Genomic DNA, 19,946 nt, shown 5'->3' with positions numbered 1-19,946 from the left:
GCCCCTTCTCCAATATCAAAGATTACCATCAACCCCTAATAAAGACATAATCGCACTCCTTTTGCTTTGTCTTTGCCCATTCTCTGAACGCGCCAGTCCTCAATTTGACTGCACCCATTGTAATATCGACAGCGCCGGACCATCAATCTGTCCCACGTTTCACAAATCCACCACCAGCACTAATTCTACGTGCGTACACTCACCGGATCGATCGCATCTTCTTCTGTTTCCTCAGTTGTGCCCTGAGATTTTCGCATCATCGAACGCAACGCTTTCTCAGTTGAGTCGAGTCGAATTGGACCACTCCGAAACCTGCACCATCTGTCATATATTAGGCACCGACAACAGTCTTTCACCTATCGTGTGAGGTATGCCTGGCTTTCTGGAGTGATTCCCCTTTATACATTTTATCATGCGGCTTCCAGTATGGCTTCCACTCCTCCTTCTGACTGGGTTCACCGAAGCGACGCCGCGCGACTATGACCAGAATGACTACTTCGCCCTCCATCTCCACCCTACCGCGGTTCCTCAAGAAGTCGCGGATCGACTGGGGATAAATCTTGAAGGACAGATTGGGGAACTGAGCGATCATTATTCTTTTTCATGCTCGAAGAGCTCCTGTCAGGAGTTGGGGCATGCGTTACAAGAATTAAAGAGGAGAAAGAAGAGAAGGAGACGCTCCTTAGACGGCAGAGATGCGTTAGCTCCGCGAGCAGAAACATCCCCGGATCTTACAGATGTTCTTTGGTCGGAGAAGCAAGAGTTGCGACATCGCCATGTCAAGCGAATACCTCCACCTCTCCCGGCCGGTCGTGTACGCCAGGACGCCGTGGACCCAGAGTCTGATGGATCGTCGGAACAAGCACAGCAAGAAGCAATTCAGCGTTTGAACACCATCGCAGACACTCTAAAGATCAAAGACCCTATTTTTAAGGAGCAGTGGCACTTATTCAATCCTCTACAGCTTGGTCACGATCTGAACGTCACTGGTCTCTGGCTGGAGGGCATTACTGGTAATGGTACCATTTCTGCTGTTATCGATGATGGACTGGACTTGTACAGCAACGACCTCAAGGACAACTATTATGCGGAAGGTTCCTGGGACTTTAACGACAACTCTCCCGAACCGAAGCCGCGACTTTTTGATGACAAACATGGCACCCGCTGTGCGGGAGAGATTGCCGCTGTTAGAAATAACGTTTGCGGCGTGGGGATGGCCTATGACAGCAAAGTCGCGGGCATTCGAATTTTGTCAAAACCCATCACTGATGAAGACGAGGCGATAGCCATAAACTACCACTACCAGGACAATCAGATCTACTCCTGTTCTTGGGGTCCACCTGACGATGGCGCAACCATGGAAGCCCGGGTCTTCTCATCCAACGAGCCATGGTCAATGGTATTCAGAATGGTCGAAACGGCCTAGGGTCTGTTTTCGTCTTTGCGGCCGGGAACGGAGCGGCAAGCCAGGACAACTGCAACTTTGATGGTTATACCAACAGCATCTACAGTATCACGGTCGGAGGCATTGACCGCGCCGGTAACCATCCCTACTACTCCGAAGCTTGCTCCGCACAACTAGTTGTGACATATAGTTCCGGCAATCAGGACGCCATCCACACTACCGATGTTGGGGTTGACAAATGTTACAATGGTCATGGTGGGACATCAGCCGCAGGCCCGCTCGTTGTCGGCACAGTAGCACTTGCACTCGGCATTCGGCCAGACCTTACCTGGCGAGATCTACAATATCTATGCGTTGAGACCGCCATCCCCATACACGAAGACGACGGAAGCTGGCAGAACACGACCATTGGCAAGAGATTCAGCCATGCCTACGGTTATGGCAAAATCGACGCTTATAGATTCGTCGAGGCTGCTAAGACGTGGAAAACGGTCAAGCCACAAGCGTGGTTCCACTCACCCTGGCTCAGCGTCCAGCATGATATACCGGAGGGCGAGCAAGGACTGGCTGCGAGTTTCGAAGTCACCAAGGAGATGCTGAACAAGGCCAACCTGGAAAGACTCGAACACGTCACTGTAACCATGAATGTTGAGCACACCAGGAGAGGTGATTTGAGTGTAGATCTGATCAGTCCCAGTGGCTTGGTCAGCGAAATCGCGACCTCCCGTGGTCCAGACGGAGCTGCAGAAGGGTATGATGACTGGACGTTCATGTCGGTGGTTCACTGGTAAGTGAAAGCTTCAACAGACTGTTCCCGCCCCATTCGTGACTAATACCACAATAGGGGTGAGTCTGGGATTGGCAACTGGACTGTGATTGTCAAAGATTCCCAGAAGAATGAATTCAACGGAACCTTTATCGACTGGCGTCTGAATTTATGGGGCGAATGTATCAATCCACAGATTCAGACGCTTCACCCACTACCTGACGAGCATGACGACGACCATGAAACTGCCACCGTCATTGTTAGTACAACCAGTGTGGAGCCTGGCGCTCCACCTACTGGGCTTCCCACAACACCCACCGACCATATTGACAGGCCTACCAAGCCTAAGCCTACCGACGCAACGGATTCTGTGGTCATTGTCACGGCAACCAATACGGTGTCTGTGCCTGCAGCCACAGCGACAGTGACAGGTGAACCCAGCGAGTACTCAGATGGCTTCCTTCCTTCGTTTTTCCCAACCTTTGGTGTATCGAAGCGCACGCAGATTTGGATATACGGCTCAATCGTGTTGATCATACTCTTCTGTGTGGGCCTGGGAATCTATTTCTTGATCCAACGACGTAAAAGGCTTCGAAACAACCCCCGCGATGCATACGAGTTTGAAATGGTTGGCGATGCAGATGAGGATGAGCAACAAGGCTTGACTGCACGGGGAGGGCGAGTCAAGGGAAGGGCTCGACGAGGCGGCGAACTGTATGATGCATTTGCGGGCGAGAGTGATGACGATCTCTACAGCGATGAAGAAACATATCAAGACACCCCAAGTAACGACACAGGAACGGGATCGAGGTCTGGGAGCTCTGATGGCAAGGAAAGGGAGAAATAAAACAAAGGGCACAGGAAGGGGGGCGTTCAGGATCCCGCATGCCATGCGTAGGCTAGCAGCCGCAGGAGGCATTCTGGGCGTTTGTCAGACAGCCCATTTCTGTACAGAAATCTATCCTTATGACGCGTGCATTTACCCATCAGCAAAGACCTGGCCGTCCGAATTGAAAGTACTAGAAGTGGCACGATTTTGACACAGAATACAGGTTACATTGTGCAGTAGAAGCTGGAGAGTCCTTGGGTGACAACGAGATTGACTTTGCTTGGGTGCTCCAGTGCCTAGATCCGCCATCACCTAGAACCTGCGGGCACCGCGAGACATGAAATTTACGCGGCAGGCGCCCATTTGAGCCCTGAAACTGGGAGCGCAGTTTGACTTCACCTTGCAGCCGGCGTGATCAACAATCCAGAATCGATTCGCTCTCCTCACCGCGAATGAGCATATTCTTCACCGTCTCCCTAGCAGCATCATGAGCTTCCGAACACAGTGCATACCATGGTGGCCGGCTCTAGGTCGTCATTGAGGCGCCCTACACTACGAGGCCACAAAGCAACATCCAACAGTCCTACCAACAACGAACCACCACCTCTCCTCCCCAAATCTGGCAATGAAGGCATCACTGTCAGATCGAAACGGCTCCGAGCTGCCACTGTTGCCACGCCCGAGCACGACCTGAAAAGACGTCGGTTGTCGACCAACAAGGGCGAAATACCACAGTTACGTATCCCGCTACGCAGTCGAGGGGGTTTACCTAAAGCCCTCTCACAACCTCCCGCCGCCACCCCGACCGGAGTGCCTCCCACGCCTGCGGCCAATGCAGATACCACACATATCAACAACACCCCCATCGACTCGCCTCTATCCCCAGGCGAAAAATCACAATATGATCAGATCAGAATTATCGAAGAGAAGGCGAGAGCCGCAATCCGAGGAGGCGGTCTGTCCACAAACCATGAGGACCGGCGAAAATTACGCTCAGAGGATGGAGGGTCTCGGGCTAAAACGGAGCTTGCGCAGTATTTCCCAGATTTTGAGGAGATGCTGAGTCTGAAGCCCCCCGATCCAGGTATGGCTTTGTTGCAACTTCTGATTAAGACTCTTACTGACCTCCAGTAGAAGCTTTGACCGTCAGAACGAAGATCGTCTTGGTTGACGATACACCTGACTTCGAGCCGAGACAGCCCAAGTCTGACCCTTTTGGAGCGCACAAGCCGCTTCACAACACACAAGTCATCCGCCTGAACCCACCGGACGACACTGTCGGTGCTGACCCAGTCGACCCTTTGGGCGAGGATGTGTACATCAAGATCCATGCCAAGGCTGAAAGGCATGAGAAGCAAATGAAGAATAGCGATAGGGAACGAGCCCAGCACGAAAAATACCAATTGGAGAAACTCCTCGACGACCTGCGAGGACCGGACTGGTTAAAAACCCTTGGAATAACCGGCGTTACCGAGACAGAGAAAAAGCGCTACGAGCCCAAACGACTACTTTTCATACGAGAAACCCAAGCCTTGATTGACAAGTTCAAAAGATGGAAAGAGGAAGAGAAGCGCAGAAAGATGGAGCGAGAGCAAGAGCTGCTGGAAGCAGCCGTGTTGGAGGACCAAGAAGAAAATGAGGACGAAGGCGATAACGCGGAGACTGAAGGGTCAAACAACGGCTCGGGCGTGGAGGAGGGCAGTCTTGACAGTGCATCAAGCCATGCTCCAAACTCCAGTGAGCTTGATGCACTTGCATCGCAACAACTGATCGAGGAAGCAAAGATTGCCAACAAACGCAGAAAACCAACACCTGCACAGTGGCCCGACGCTTCGCCGCCGAAGTTGTTCACTTCCTTTTTCGATAAACGACATCTGCGAGACGCAGCGGTCGCGGGCCGTCAGAGGGGACGGACCATTCTTGCTTTTGGTCATCCCATTCCCGACTTTTCGGAGGAAGAATTTGAGCTCCCGGACGACATTCTTACAGACGAAGCGATCAAAGCAAGGCAGCGATCTCATAGGCGACTGCGGAGAGGCGGCGAGTGACGATGAACTCGAATGAGCCCTGATGAAAGCGAATCTACGGCTCGTGACTTTGTACTGTACAGGATACACAAGAGGAATGTATGATGGGCTGGCCAAAGTTGGGACGGCGGTTGGAATACGGTTTACCACTGGAGATGGAGTTCCAACCCTTTTTTCCAATGCCAGGGGGGAGTTTTTTTTTTTTTTTGTTTTTTTTTTCTTGGGTTGGTTCGAAGGAGTCGTAACTCAACTTGCTCAATCAGATGTGATTCATTTTATGCAGGTTTGGGAGAGAGTCCCAAACAGGTGGTGACCAACTATCTGATGGCCCCCCTAACTACAAGGAAAGGGATCGAGAAAAGTACCTGATACTCTGTGTTCATAAGCACCACGAAACCTGAAGGATCAGAGAAGCCACAGTACGGAGAACTTTCCCCCATCTGCTTCACCTTTGTGACAAAAAGGCGCTGGAGGCTTAGTATCAAAAGCCTGAGAAATAATGCTAAGCGCCTAGCGCTGCCCCTCTAGTCGTAGTACGTGTTCAGTCATTAGTATAGTACGAGGAAATTACTCTGTAGTGGTGAGTGGGTTCGTCAATCTCCTATTATTATACACCGTTGCATCCACAGCACGAGTAGCACTTGTTTGCCACATATCCACGCTGGAAGACGAGTGATTCGAAACTATACCAATGTTATTAATCAGGTATCCATTGACTCGAGATGGACAAGTTGCTGGATACGCTTACTCTGCTCCTTGAAACGCTGAATCCTGTGTGGCGCATTATATGAGTAGCCAACATGTGGTCTGAGTGACCAGATGTACGAGTATAGATGTCCTCCAACCTATATAGCTATACTGCTTGCTTGACAATCATGTATAAAAACCAATCGAGTAACTGCAGGGCGCACGGACATAGAATTGCTCCATCTTACTCTGTACGGGTCCCATCATCATCATAACTCCGCCCAAGGTATAGAGGTACTCGTATGTAACTCCTCTGTAGAATCTCGCCTCCCTCTCTTAGCTCTCATCCACTGCCTCTCTTGATTTGCTCGTGGCACAAGCGAGACCGGGCCGAAAGTCTCCAAATTTGGGGGCCAAGGCTCAGCCGCAGCATATGCGCAGTCGAGGCTTGAGTCCTGCTGCGGAATTTCGTATTCACGAGGTCAAATGTGAATCCTTCTGGGGCACAGAATGCATCCGATAGGGAGACTGATGTCTCTCTTCCAGCCATAGATGATTTCGATCCTTTGATCCTCGCGGATCTGCCAAGTGGACCGGGTTCCTGTTGCACAGAAAGCAGGGCCGATAGTCTTACGGCCCATTCTCCCTGACTCTCGGACTTCTGTTGAAAGATATTTCGTTATTAAATGGATGGGAACCCTTACCTGCGATGCGGATTGCCTTATCCTTGGAGTCTCTCGTTCAATACCTCTCTCTTTTCTTTCTCTCCTTGAGCGGGTATCCTTGTCTTGAACAGCGCCCAGCCTGAGGTCGCTGTGGGAGACGAGCTGATCCCAACAGCATCCATGGCAAAGAACATATGGAAAGCATGCGCCCTTGCAATCGCATTGGTCCAGGCCACCGTCGGTGCCAACATCGTCACCTCTCCTCCGGCTATCCTGCCACGAGCAACCGGAACAATACCAAAGGGATCAGCTTGTTCTGCTGCATCCAGTGCCTCATCAGCATTCGCATCCGCAAATCCTGACCGGGAGAAAGTATACATACCTGCCGAACTCGCCTACGAATGCCTGAAATCCGTTCCGAACTACCAAGAGCCGGCGATCCGCCTCCTGAACTCTTTGCGGACGTATCTCGAGTTTCAAAGCAGCAAAGAATATCTGCTGAACCCGCCGTCGGGCTACCTCTTTCCCGCCGTCGACCTCGATGGGGCTTTGAATAGTATACAAAAGAAGGTGGAGGCTGGCTTATATCAGAGCGAATATGACATGCAGGCGGAGATAGTTGCATTGTTGACTTCGGCACGGGATGGACACCTTGCGTTCCACATCGACTTGTTTTACTCCTTCACCTTTCTTCGCACTGCCGGGGATGGCCTGGCTACCATCTCCTCAGACGGAGTCGAGGAACCACAAGTGTACCTGATGGGCAAGTGCAGCGTTCCACGGTGAAACTTTGGGAGAATTCGACTAACATGTGGTAGATGATCTTGTGTTGTCGGATGAAGATACTGGCCAGCCTCGCCCTGTGACCGGATATGCTCCTTCCCCAGTCACGAGTATTGACGGCGTCGATGTGGTTACCTTTTTATTGACCCAATCTATGGTTCGCGCGGGTCAAGACCCGGACTCCCTATGGAATCAACTGACTCCCAACTTGGTTTCACAACGGGACGACTCATTCCGAGCCTCCCTTTTTTACCCAGGGCCTTCAACCAACATTACGTTTGCGAATGGAACTACGCGCGAATATCCCAACATCGCTGTCGTCAACATGCCTCTCGACGGTGTCCACACGGGGGAAGATGCCTTCTCCTCTCTGTGTTACGGTGCCTTTGAGACAGAGACGCTAATGGCCACAGCCACATCTACATCCTCTGCCAGTAGCACAACTCCAACCACCTCAGATGCCTCGACAACAACCGAGGCAGCCCCAAGCTCACCTACCATTCCAAATTTCCCATATCCAGTGATCAAGCACAGCGCTGATTCGGTAGCTGGGTACTATCTGAACGAGACCGGCCTGACCGATGTGGCTGTTCTTCAGATCCGAGAGTTCGAATCGGAGTCCAGTGCGGACGATTATGAAAGAGAATTTCAGTCAGTGATAGAAAAGTTTCTCGATGCAGCGGTTAAGACCGGGAAGAAAAAGTTGATCGTAGACCTTCAGGGCAATCCAGGTCAGTACTTGGTCGTGACTAACTCACTGGAGGTGTTAACTCTTATGCAGGTGGCTTTGTTGTCCTTGGAGCCGACACCTACGCCCAACTCTTCCCATCCATTAAGCCCATTGACAAGTCGAATGTGCGGGACCATCTTGGCTTCTGGATCTTGGGCAATGCTGCGTCCGAGATGTATTCGAACGCCACGAAAACCGACGACGAAAGCGACGAGCAATACGACACGGTTGTATATAATACACTGGCGTATCAGTCGATTGTAAGCCACCAGTTTTACGACTTTCCTGATTTTGAGACATACTATGGGCCCTATCCCGCGAACGGTGGGAACTTCAGCGCCTACTTCCAGACCAACTACACGGATCCGGGTTACACTAACTTTCAAGATACCGGCATCATCATCACAGGGACGAATAATCGCACAGGGTTTCGACAACCGTTTGCGGCACAGGACATTGTCGTGCTCACTGACGGCTTTTGTGCAAGTACCTGTACAGTGGTTTCCGAGTATTTGAAAAGTTACAGCGGTGTGCAGTTTATTACAGTGGGAGGTCGACCACAAACAGGGCCAATGCAAGCGGTTGGCGGTGTGAAAGGCAGCCAGGTCTTCCCATTTACTCGGCTGCTACCATGGGCCGATCTCCTTCACAGTCCCAACAATACGTTCTCGGAGCTGGCGAACGGCACCATCTGGGAGGATTTCACCTACGAGGCGGCGCTGCGAACGTTGGACGAACAGGGTACCGGTGGAGTAAATGGTTGCAACCACTTTCGGTATGGTGAACAGACGGCCACCCCGCTTCAGTTTGTGTATGAGGCAGCCGATTGTCGCCTCTGGTGGACGAGAGAAATGATGTATGACCCGACCTTTATTTGGTCACGGGTCGCAACCGTGGCTTTCAAAGAGCGAAAGGGGACACAGTTCAACTCGAAATATTGTGTCGCCAACAGCACAGGACATCCGACCAGTATCTCTGGAGGGTGGAAAGCGCCGTGGCTAGGGCCGCAAGACCCGCCGGACAACATCAGAGCGGGGCTTAAAGGTTGGAAGCTACAGGGCAAACCTCTTGAAGCGCTGTCCCCAGGACATTCGACCACGAACTCTAAGCAAACCGCGACCAACTCACCGACAAGCTCAACGAAGGTGTCGAAGCCAACGTCGCCACCGGGCGATACTTCGGACAAGGCATTTGATGATGACGCCGTTGTCGATGATATTGATGTGGGTGGCACTGACATCGACGGTCTCAATGTTGACAGTGATGAGTTGACCTCGATCAAGCAAGCATGCTCCTCCTATACCGGGGATGCGTGGCTGGTCAGGGTGATTTGTGGGGCATTGAACGGGTCGAAATGAAGTTTCGTCAGGGTACTGTGAGGTGTTAATTGTTGTCTTGTTAGCCAGCGCGCATAGGGCGGAGTATGGGGCTATGTGGTTCTTGGTCTTGTATAAAAACCTTGGGAAGACAGATGTGTCACTTTGAGGGTCCAGATTGAGATTTGGGGTTGGATCCCTGTTTTACCAGTACGTGTTTCCTCTTGCCGCCGGCCCTCATATACCGAGTATATATTTGTACGAGGTATATCAAGATGAGAATCCCTCAAGCGCCCGTCGACAGAATGGGCGAGAACGAGGCGAGGCGTTGAAATGGATCCAATTAGAATCAATTAAGAACAACGCGGCTTAGTAACCAAGTCACATCCGATGGCCGCTAGTACTAAAAGCCGCGCCAAGAAATCCCGCTTCCAAGAACCACAAGCTTTCCACTAGTAGTATTACAACTCCTTTCCTCGACTCTATGCTATCTGGCTATCTACCTACATTTTCTCAGCAGGCAAGACAGGTTACTGCTGGAAAACAAGTTGTCTCCTCGACTATACTGCTCAGGTGGCTACAATAGACTGTGTGCCATGTTTCTGAGAGTCTAGGGAAAAACAATACAAAACCTAGTTGGCCTCATTCTTGACTGACAAGGGTGGCTACATTCCACTGCACAGGCTAGAACATAGTGGCCATGGATACCCGCAGCACTGCACTACACCACACGCCACACGGTGGTACAACGGACTCGGACGACGAAGCAGACGTATACGACTGGAAATCCTCGCGTGTGCCCGGAAGTAAAGATGCCCCACGCTCCCGAAAGGGCTCAACCAGAAGAGGATCCAAGCAACCTCAAGAAGACCAACACGAGCAAGGAACTGAAGGACTGGAGAAAGCGCCTCAATCAGACTATACAGACTCGTCAGAAGGAGCCCCGGAAGACGAGCACCTACCCCATCCCTTCTACCATTATGCTGCCGAAAAGCGCGACACGTATGCCGATGCCAAACTCATCTACCAGCGGCATCGATTGGACACTAAATCCGAGAAGGATTTCGGCAGTCCGTTGATGTTGGGCAAGTCCTACACCATGCCTGCCTCTGCGATGGATGGAGAAATGGCAACGCTACAGCGGACCCCTAGCATGACATCCAGGCAGTCTCGTGTCTCCCAACGTGGCACTGGCCCCAGCGGCTTTCAACTCAACCATAACAAAGAGTCGTTTCCTTCCCTGCAAACTCATGTGGGCAATCATCAAGAAATCCGCCCGGATCCGACACTGATTGCCGATGCCGCTGCACGGGATCACAAACGTCACCCTGGTCTCCCACACGAGTTCAAGGATCCTCTGCTAGCTCACGAAGGTATGCACGGCGCTGGTGCCGGAATGGGCCTGGGCTCTGGCCCCGGCGGACTCGCTACGACTGATGAATCGATCATTAGCGAAGTGCAGTCGATTTGTGACAAGATCAAGACAGTGCTGGATTTGAGGCAGAAGTATCTCAAGCTCTCGTTACAGTGTCCCGGCGTGAACCCAAAGGATGAAGAAACTTGGGAAATCTATCCGCCTCCACCGAACCCGGTGTGGAATGAGCAAAAGGCTCGCGAACCGCCTCAGGGCTATATTCCTCCCAACAGCACGTCGAGCAGTCTGTACATGATCGACATGAAGGCACGAAATGCGAGTGCAGGTGAGTTGAACATGTGGCCGACCAACGCAAGCCAGACCGGCTCTGACCGAGGAGGTCCGGCGTCACCCACGAGCGCCAAAAAGGCAAGAAAGCCTGGCCATGCCATTGGCGAAGATTTCGACTTGAGCGAATGCGTTATTCCCGGGAAGCAAGCCAAGAGCTTGCGCTTCGAGATGGATGCTGGAAGTGTCTATCAAGTTTACGGGGAGGATGATCAGCCAATAGTCGAGGTTCCGACTTTGCGGGACTATTACATGGCACTTGATACGATCCTCGATATCGCTTCCGATGGGCCAGCCAAGAGCTTTGCCTACCGCCGCCTGCAATACCTAGAAGGGCGATACAACTTGTATGCTCTCTTGAATGAGTATGAAGAGGTCGCAGATACGAAGAAGGTACCTCATCGAGACTTTTACAACGTCAGGAAAGTGGACACCCACGTGCATCATTCTGCGTGCATGAACCAGAAGCATCTATTGCGTTTCATCAAGAGCAAAATGAAAAGGTGCCCTGATGAAATAGTGATCGAGCGCGACGGTAGAGAATTGACTCTGAAAGAGGTATTCGACAGCATCAATCTCACGGCATACGATTTGAGCATTGATACCCTTGACATGCACGCTCATACGGACTCGTTCCATCGCTTTGACAAGTTCAACTTGAAGTACAATCCCATCGGACAGTCACGGCTTAGAGATATCTTTTTGAAGACCGACAACTTCATCAAAGGGAGATATCTTGCCGAGATTACCCGCGAGGTTATCACAGATTTGGAGTCAAGCAAGTATCAGATGGTAAGGAAAATACTCGGAGAAGCTTCTGCCTCGCCCTGCTGACCATAGCGTAAACAGGTTGAGTGGCGAATCAGCATCTACGGGCGCAGTATGAGTGAATGGGACACGCTGGCAGCGTGGGTCGTCGACAACAAGCTTTTCTCTCACAACGTGCGGTGGCTCATTCAGATCCCGCGATTGTTCGCCCTGTACAAGTCGCTCAAGACCATGGAGGACTTTGAGCAACTGCTCCGCAACATCTTCCAGCCTCTGTTTGAGGTGACGCAAGATCCCTCCACACATCCCAAACTACACGTCTTTCTCCAACGGGTAATCGGCTTCGATAGCGTCGACGACGAGAGTAAGGTGGAACGACGGCTGTATCGCAAATATCCGGCAGCGAAGGAATGGAACACCAAGCAGAACCCACCCTACGGATACTGGATCTACTATCTGTTTGCAAACCTGACATCTCTCAATGCCTGGCGCAAACGGAGAAACTTCAACACCTTCCTCCTGCGCCCTCACTGTGGCGAGGCGGGCGACACCGATCACCTGGCTGCGGCATTACTGTGCTGTCACAGCATCAGCCACGGGATCATGTTGCGAAAGGTCCCCTTACTGCAGTACTGCTTCTACCTCGAGCAGATCGGCATCGCCATGTCTCCGCTCAGCAACAACGCGTTGTTTCTGACCTACGACCGCAACCCGTTCATCAGCTACTTCAAAAAGGGTCTCAACGTGTCGCTGTCGACAGATGACCCCTTGCAATTCGCCTTCACAAAGGAACCCCTGATTGAAGAGTACTCGGTTGCTGCGCAGATCTACAAGCTCTCCGCAGTCGACATGTGCGAACTGGCCAAACACTCGGTCGACCAGTGTGGCTTTGAACTCTCGCTGAAGCAGCGCTGGCTGGGCAAATACTGCTATCTGCCTGGCGTGCTAGGCAACGATGTCGCAAAGTGCAACGTTCCCGACGTCCGGGAGGCGTTCAGACACGAAACGCTGAAAGCAGAGCACGCATTCATTGCGAAATACACAAAAGACTATAGTCACTTCGATCGCTGTACCCCTGACTTGCCCGATCCGTCGGACCCGGCAACACCAGTGGATGAGATATACCGGGGTCTGGAGAGTCCCAGGCAGTACTATGCGTCGTTTGCGGTGGCTGATTCCATCGCCCCGGCTCAGCAAGCCAGAGAAAGGGAGAGGGAGGCAGCGCTGTCCAAATCAAACCCGAACGGACCACCGGGTAATACTTCACCCACACGACTCCGAAGGACCTCGAGCGTCTTATATTCCACCACTTCGAACCCAGCGGACGCACATATCTCGGGCCAAGAGCCACGCGCCTTTCCGGGAATCGTGCACCAGCGCGAGAGGAGACGCAGTGTACGTGTGGGATCAGGTAATTCGGAGGGCACGGGCCAGCACTCGTCGGATATGGCCAGCAGCTTACAATTGGAGCCCGGACTCGCCAAGATTACAACGAGGGAAGACAAGGAGATAAGAGAGATGGAGGATGATGGTTGATTTCTTTTTTTTTTGTCTCGTTACTGTCTGATTTTTTTTTGGTACGGAGTAATGTAGCAGGCGATGGAGGACTGTTTTCCGTATTCGTAGACTTGACCGCCATTGGGAATGACTGGATGAGAAAGAACCAAAGCACCATTGCGCTGAACCCTGAAATACGGGGTAACATGTTCCTGACTGCATAGTACCATGCCTGCAGCTGTCCGTTGCGTTGCGGTCTGCCTGAAACTATTGATGCCCGCACGGGAGGACGCATGAATGAGAGCAGAGTAGATCTATTGCAGTGGTCTGCATGGGTAGATGCGGCAAAGGTGCATGGATCTCATGCTCGACCCTGGAAGAGATTCGGGAGAAGTCGGGTGAGAGGGGGACGCGAATGGATCTGGATCGAGAGAGCGGTGGACTACGTCCGCCAGTGATGCACGTACTGGCCATTCAGGACGAAATCCGGGGAACACTTCTTCAAACCAGGTTCTTTTGGATCCTGGGTTTTTACGGCGGTCGTATTCGTAGACAGGCGAAATGACGGTCTAGAGAGATGCTCGAGATGGGCAAAGAGGTAAAAAGTGCGGCTCGGGTGAATCAGCCCGAGCAAGGTGAGTCAGGCAAGGCATGGCATCAGCTGGTTTGTTGGATCAGCATATGGTCGAAACAAGAAGTGTTGAAATGCATGTCGAGACCGTCCCGATGTCAGTCCCGCACACTGATTCGGTAGTATTTGATTTTCTGTTCAGAGGTCAGCCGTGGTCAGTCCAGTCTCATGTGGCGCCGCCTTTCACTACTTGGTGCAGACCTCGCAGATGGATGAGGGCGCAGTTAGTCCTGTCGATCTGGAGTCTGGGGGAATTAGACCGCCATCTTGGTTATGGCGTAGAGTAGCAGAGGTCCGATACAGGGCGATCAATACTCGGTGCAGAGTACCTAGGTACTCTTCCGAGTCCTTGTACAACATCGGTGACGAGTGCTGAGGTTGATTTACCCTCCGGCCGGCGACCGTAAGTGAGCAGGAGAAGTCTAGCCCAAGCAGGCCCAGGTTCTCAGCGTTAGTCAAGTCTGGCTACTTTGCAAAATTAGAGGCTACTAAGGCTTTCCGTTGAACCCCCTAAAATGGGGAAGTTGGGCGAGGGTCGGGGCTACCCAGTGCAGATTCAGTCAAAGGCCACGCCCTCTTCCTTGGGCCCCCAAAAGAAGCGAGAGCCAGTGGGACGCCGGGTGGTGACGTTGGAGGACCTCGTACCTCGTAGAGCCCAACAAGGTCGTCATCGTCATTTCGCTTGGTACGGCTGGTACAGGTACTGCACCACCGGGTACTCGCGCTCAACTTCATCCCACCAAAAAAAGCCTACGAGCGCTACGACGCATATCACTGGTGGTTACTGTATCTTTCGTCCCTTGTATCATCATTCCATTCTCCATATCCGTGTCCTAGAATCGCTTCTCCAAAAAAACACCTCCTCCTGTTCGTCCGCCCATCATTGCTTCTCTGAACCAGATCGAAAAAGACAAACCATCCCACGCACGTCCTGCATGTTTGAGTTCAGACTTGTTGTGTCTCAAGTCAAGGTCCCCGTGCGTCCGCCATATCAAGTAGAGGACTTGGTTGTTTGTCCGCTTTCGTTCGTTTCCCTCCATTCATCCTTCCTCGTCTCCCTGCTCCGCCTTATCACATATCAACCCTCGCGTCCTTCTCATACAACCGCAACATCCTCCGTATATACCCGAATACTCGTCTAAGAGTACATGATCCCCGCATTTTCTGGCCCTTGCGCATCCTTTACCTCTCGCTGCATCCCGTGCTCGCGTGCTCCTGAAACCCTCCCCCTTCCAAGAAAGGAACCTGAGCAAAGCATGGGCTGTCAAATGAGGCAAGCTTCCACCACCCTCACGGTTTAGATCATGGCATCGACCTCCCCGCCTCCGCCCAGGCGATTCGCACCCGAACCTCTTGAGACTACCGTCAGAAGCTCAAGATCAGCCCGTAACCAGTCAGACCACTCTTCGTCCACACTTCCTACCAACAAGCCATCTTTAAACTCAGCATACCCCATGCCTCCTCCTCAGACCAAACCTCGCAGGTTCTTGCCTCAGCCGGTGGAGGAGACGTTCAGAAGTTCTAGGAAGAGGAATATCGTTGACAGTGTCGAGGACTCGACAACGGCCAGAGGGGTTGAAGGGGTGCCCGCACATGACTACAACATCAACGCCGTCCCATCACCGAATGATCTTTCCTCCGTTCCTGGCGAGCACGCAAGCGGTGCTTCTGCGGGACCTAGACGGTTTCCGCCTGAACCTATAGAATCGAGTTCTCAGTCCTCGAGACGGAAATTCAGCCCGGACCCGGTCGAAACAAGCAGCAGAAGTAACAAGGACAGAGACAATCCCCAAGAAGAGGAGACGCCCAAACCCCGGAGGAGATTTGCACCAGAACCGGTTGAGACGACGACAAGGAGTTCCAAGGAAAAGAAATCCAAGGACGGAGCAGAGACGACATCGAGCCGTCCGCGCCGGAAGTTTGTCCCGGAGCCTATAGAGACCAGCACGACCACGAGAGGAAGACGGCAACCAGATGCAAAAGGGTCGGACGAATACCCTCAAACAACCGGTAACTCCTCTGCTTCTAGTAGAGCTTCGTCCGGAGCCCGCAAATTCTCTCCAGAACTATTGGAGACCGCCAAAGGCTCCTATCGCCGTGTTCACCTGCCCACCGCTGAAACTAGACCATCACCTGCACCCAGTCGACGAGAGCCGTTTCCTCTGTGCGAAGAGGAAGCACAGACAGAAGACGTCCCAGGACTTGAAGACTCGCGCTTCTCTGCGGCGGCACTGGCTCGAAAGAATCCTGAAATATCACGCCAACATTCATTTGCTGTCCCTGATTTGCCCATAATTGAATCGACCACAGAAGATGAAGGCTCCGAAGCACCCTCGCTAAGCGACTCTCCTTCATCTGTGGAATCATTTTCGAAGAGAGCACCACCTAGTGCAAAGGATAGCTATACTGAATATGTCCTTCGTTTGGCGGCAGAGACGGTGAGCGAGAAGGAATTGGAGGAACAGGCAATGGCCGCCTACATCAATGAACGGCCGCATGAGCCCGTGGATCACTTTGCCATCTCTCGTGAAGATGAAGAAGATGGTCCTTTACCAGTTCCAATGTTTCAGGGTGAAAAGGGGGCCGATGCGCGCACGTTCCGACGGTCGTCGGCGGCCGAGCTAAATCTAGAGTTGGAAAATATGCGAAAACATCACGAACAGTTAGAAGCGGCCAAACGAGAGCTGAAAGCTGACACCGCTGGTCAAAGCCGGTTCAGTGCTACAGCACTGGCGACCCGACATGCATTGGAGGCAAAAGGCTTGAAGAAGACGAAAAAGCCCCGGGCAGAGGAAGAGGACTCCGAACTGGCACGTATGAGGGCTGCTGCGTCGCCCCCGATGCTGGGCGACGACCTTATCTTCCCGTTCACTATCTCACCAAAGATGACGCGCTGCGATCCTGATCAACCCCCAAGACCACGAACTGCGGACAGCGATGATGATTCAACGGTACCCAGTAGCCCTGAACTTTGGAGACCACACAAAAAGCGTGAGAACAATGCCGGCGACGGGCTGTGGATGGGCATGTGTCAAGCTGGGCTGTGGCAAGCTCAGAGCCCGCAGAACGGCTTGCGCAGTGGCATTCAGACACCGTCTCCCGTAACTCCAGCGGGGGAAAGAAATAACCCATTCGAAGCCAGCACACCTGGTCGGGGACATCAGACTCCTGCTCGACGGCGGCAGCACTTCTCGGGTCTTGGCTTTCTGCCTCTGACTCCTCCACGGAGTCACGATGGCGATGATCCGTTTACTAGCACTATCGACAAGAAGCTACGGATCGAAAAACAAATCGAGGATGAATTCCCCAACCGTGTGATCACCCAAATTTATAACTACCTGAGCCTGGGATACCCTAGTCTCGCACATATGTTTGACGAGGAACTCAGCAAGATCTCTCGCATCCCTATTGAGGAGCTCCGCAAAGATGATAACAACGTTGATGCCAAGGGGTACGTGGGTGCACCAGAGGGCGATGGCTGGGATGAGTCTGAAGTCATCGGTAAATGCAAACGATGGGAAGCGCTGAGGTTATATGTGAGAGAATGGGCCCGACAGAGTCCGAATTTCGCGGATGAACGAAAGCGCGCATGTTTGGGCGCGGACGAGGACTGGGGCGCGAGGGCAAGGAAGGGAAGCTGGGCTCAATAGGCTCTTATCGTTCTATGGTCAGGGAACTCTGCTTGTGCTTTTGCTTGCGGCATTTGTGAAGATCTTGTTGTTTCCACGCACGAGACTTGCCGTGACTTTTTGCCATGTTACCATCTCGCCCACTCCTTAGAGGATAGAGGGCGGGATTCTGGTTTATTGTCTTTGGAGTCGAGCGTGGGAAGACGAGCTCGTCTATGTGTTTGCTCGTGTTGGTTAAGGTTTTTCAGAGCACCCAGGCTTTGAAGGTGTCTTGCATGGCGTGCATGGTTGAAGGAAATACGCGGGCATCATCTGTATAGGGATTATCGCCAGGACATCAAAATAATGTTGTAACGAAATGGAATGTGATCAAGATTGTAATGTTTGCCTCGAGGAAATTGTACCAATGTAGAGTCACCAGTAAAAGGGGCGAGGCTGCGAAGTTGGCGGTCGTCGAGGCAGTCCGCTTCATGTTGCTCGTGGCAGCAAAACCATACGAGTACATTGTATTGTTGGATTTCAGGGAGGGGTAAGCTTCCAAGAGGTGGCTTGAGGTACCCAGTCAGCCAGTATACCTGGCTACTAGTGAATGGCCTTGTGAATCGGAGCAGCATTTACTCCGACCACGATATGTCCATCATTCCACCATTGTGCGTTCGCTTGTACGGAGTACTCGTATGTGGTAGGGATCGCTCAAATGATTTCTTTGTCGCCACCGGCAGAGTCATGCAGAGATGAGCCTTGATAAGTTTGAAAGCTTTGAGGGGACACCCAACCTGTGGGTATCTACATAGATCCATTGTATGTGACCAGGTCTCCCTTGGGCATCCACTTGATGTATGGTTGGTGTCTGCCGGGGAAGACGGTTGGCTACATGCGTCTGACAGCGTCAATGCAACAAAAACAGCGGCAGCGCAGGGGAGGAGTGGCTGTCAGACATAAACACTAAAACGCAACTTGGCGAATAATGGGCCCTTTGGTCGTTTCTTGTCAGCCTTGCCCAACTTCTCAGCCACCAACGACAAAAGACCGCAACTTTTCCCCAACTAGCTCCGCCCATTCAGCGCGACAGGGAACTCCCTCACCCCTGTCATCCTGCCCTTACCGTCTATCCAGAAAAATGCCTATATTCTACTTAACAATTAGTGATCAGTTGACCCGTTCCACCCTCAAACATGATTGTTTCTGCACGGGAGTTTTGCACAGAAAGCGGCCAAATCACCCTTTGTCCGTTCGGCCCATGCGGCTGAGGCCGATATTAAGGGCCACGGCAACTGAGCCAATCCCGGACCAAAGCCCATACTCAAGCCTCGAGATCACAAGGATAGATTGTGAGTCATGGAAGCTTGATCGGAGCTGCAAGGGGAAGAGCTGGAACAATTGGGCACACACCCGAAGCGCTTCCCTGCATTGTACTGTTTCAAAGAGCCATCACAGGCTCGGGGGGGACTCCCCCTCGGATCTAGCCGAATGAAAAAGAGAAAAATACCCCGATGAAATATTTCCTCAATGACGCCAAGTCAGGTCAGGCGGTGGTGGCAGTGCCACAACAAGGCGACAGAAGCCCAGTTTTGGTGGTCTGTCTTGTCGACTTTTCTGCTTGAGACGGGAAGCCTGATTGCCAATTGGGGGCCGCACAGCCACAGAGCCGCACCCGTTGAGTCCATATCCCTCCCCTGGAACTGGAACTGGGAGCTTCTTTCCCTTCCCCTATCCCCTATTATGGTTACATCACTGTTGGCCCCTTGCTACCATTGCACGGGGAGAAGCCACAGATTCGGAGCGTCGTGCAAGGGACATCACGCCGCTCCCTTCTCTGGCCGAATTCCCCAGATTCGCTGACATAATTCGCCGTCTGGTACCGCTGGTGGCCGCCACCCGTGTCGGTGGTGGTGAGTGGAAATGCCTCTTCAGTATTCTAAGCTCACAAACGAAACAAAACAATAAGGGGCTGGCGAGCATCTCGGAGGAAAGATAGCCCCATGAGAGAGACAGCGATCAGGTGGGAAATGGCATCTGTGATGGCCAAGCCGGGTTAACATGTTTTGTCCCATACCCGCCATACGAATACACTTCGGACCAGGCTGGCCATCCCAGTCCTGGGACCAAAAGCACCACCACCCTTGACCAAAATCCCCTCCTGCTGCCTTATTTTCCCCCATTGCGAACCACCGTGCAAACAGAAAAAATTCTGCCCAAAAATGTCGTCGCCCTCTTGAGCTGGTTGACACTTGCATCATGATCTCTCAGCCGTGCATAGGGCCCGAAGGATCTCATCCCTTGCTTCCGACCCCAAAGGCTCCAATCACCAGTGTCCGCTTCCCCTTGCGGTCTGGGACCTGCCCACCATCCACACCCATTGTTTCTGTGAACCTAGTGCAAAATCATACCGACCGCACCAAATCAGCTGGCTGAGGCCACAGCCTTGAACTCGGACGGACGAGCGATATACTTGTGACAAGCGATCTTGTTCTGCTCCGGACTACGATGTTGCTGACCGGTATTCGAGCT

The 19,946-nt window shown here is 52.4% G+C and overlaps 6 protein-coding genes across 6 annotated transcripts; all 6 read left to right on the top strand.

Moving 5' to 3' along the window:
* Positions 1 to 412: 412 nt before the first annotated feature.
* On the top strand, positions 413 to 3,018 carry AYO21_00365 (hypothetical protein; the record flags this gene model as incomplete). Its single annotated transcript, XM_022650355.1, has 3 exons — positions 413 to 1,325; positions 1,388 to 2,192; positions 2,250 to 3,018. 3 exons carry the CDS (start codon positions 413 to 415, stop codon positions 3,016 to 3,018), a joined length of 2,487 nt encoding a protein of 828 aa, XP_022517681.1.
* A 495-nt stretch (positions 3,019 to 3,513) lies between these two features.
* Positions 3,514 to 5,048, top strand: AYO21_00364 (hypothetical protein; the record flags this gene model as incomplete). The annotated part of the gene is made up of 2 exons (XM_022650354.1): positions 3,514 to 4,084; positions 4,135 to 5,048. 2 exons carry the CDS (start codon positions 3,514 to 3,516, stop codon positions 5,046 to 5,048), a joined length of 1,485 nt encoding a protein of 494 aa, XP_022517680.1.
* Positions 5,049 to 6,559: 1,511 nt separating this feature from the next.
* On the top strand, positions 6,560 to 7,165 carry AYO21_00363 (hypothetical protein; the record flags this gene model as incomplete). The annotated part of the gene is made up of 1 exon (XM_022650353.1): positions 6,560 to 7,165. The coding sequence occupies one exon, from the start codon at positions 6,560 to 6,562 to the stop codon at positions 7,163 to 7,165; it is 606 nt and encodes a 201-aa protein (XP_022517679.1).
* A 322-nt stretch (positions 7,166 to 7,487) lies between these two features.
* Positions 7,488 to 9,250, top strand: AYO21_00362 (hypothetical protein; the record flags this gene model as incomplete). Its single annotated transcript, XM_022650352.1, has 2 exons — positions 7,488 to 7,893; positions 7,944 to 9,250. 2 exons carry the CDS (start codon positions 7,488 to 7,490, stop codon positions 9,248 to 9,250), a joined length of 1,713 nt encoding a protein of 570 aa, XP_022517678.1.
* Positions 9,251 to 9,908: 658 nt separating this feature from the next.
* On the top strand, positions 9,909 to 13,214 carry AYO21_00361 (hypothetical protein; the record flags this gene model as incomplete). The annotated part of the gene is made up of 2 exons (XM_022650351.1): positions 9,909 to 11,702; positions 11,760 to 13,214. The coding sequence occupies 2 exons, from the start codon at positions 9,909 to 9,911 to the stop codon at positions 13,212 to 13,214; spliced, it is 3,249 nt and encodes a 1,082-aa protein (XP_022517677.1).
* Positions 13,215 to 15,110: 1,896 nt separating this feature from the next.
* AYO21_00360 (hypothetical protein) lies at positions 15,111 to 17,456 on the top strand (the record flags this gene model as incomplete). Its single annotated transcript, XM_022650350.1, has 1 exon — positions 15,111 to 17,456. One exon carries the CDS (start codon positions 15,111 to 15,113, stop codon positions 17,454 to 17,456), a length of 2,346 nt encoding a protein of 781 aa, XP_022517676.1.
* Positions 17,457 to 19,946: the final 2,490 nt, after the last annotated feature.

This window comes from Fonsecaea monophora (assembly GCF_001642475.1).
Source record: "Fonsecaea monophora strain CBS 269.37 chromosome Unknown Scaff1, whole genome shotgun sequence".
Taxonomy (NCBI): Eukaryota; Fungi; Ascomycota; class Eurotiomycetes; order Chaetothyriales; family Herpotrichiellaceae; genus Fonsecaea; species Fonsecaea monophora.
Note: the sequence above shows the minus strand (reverse complement) of the source record. Positions and strands in the feature narration are given on the sequence as shown.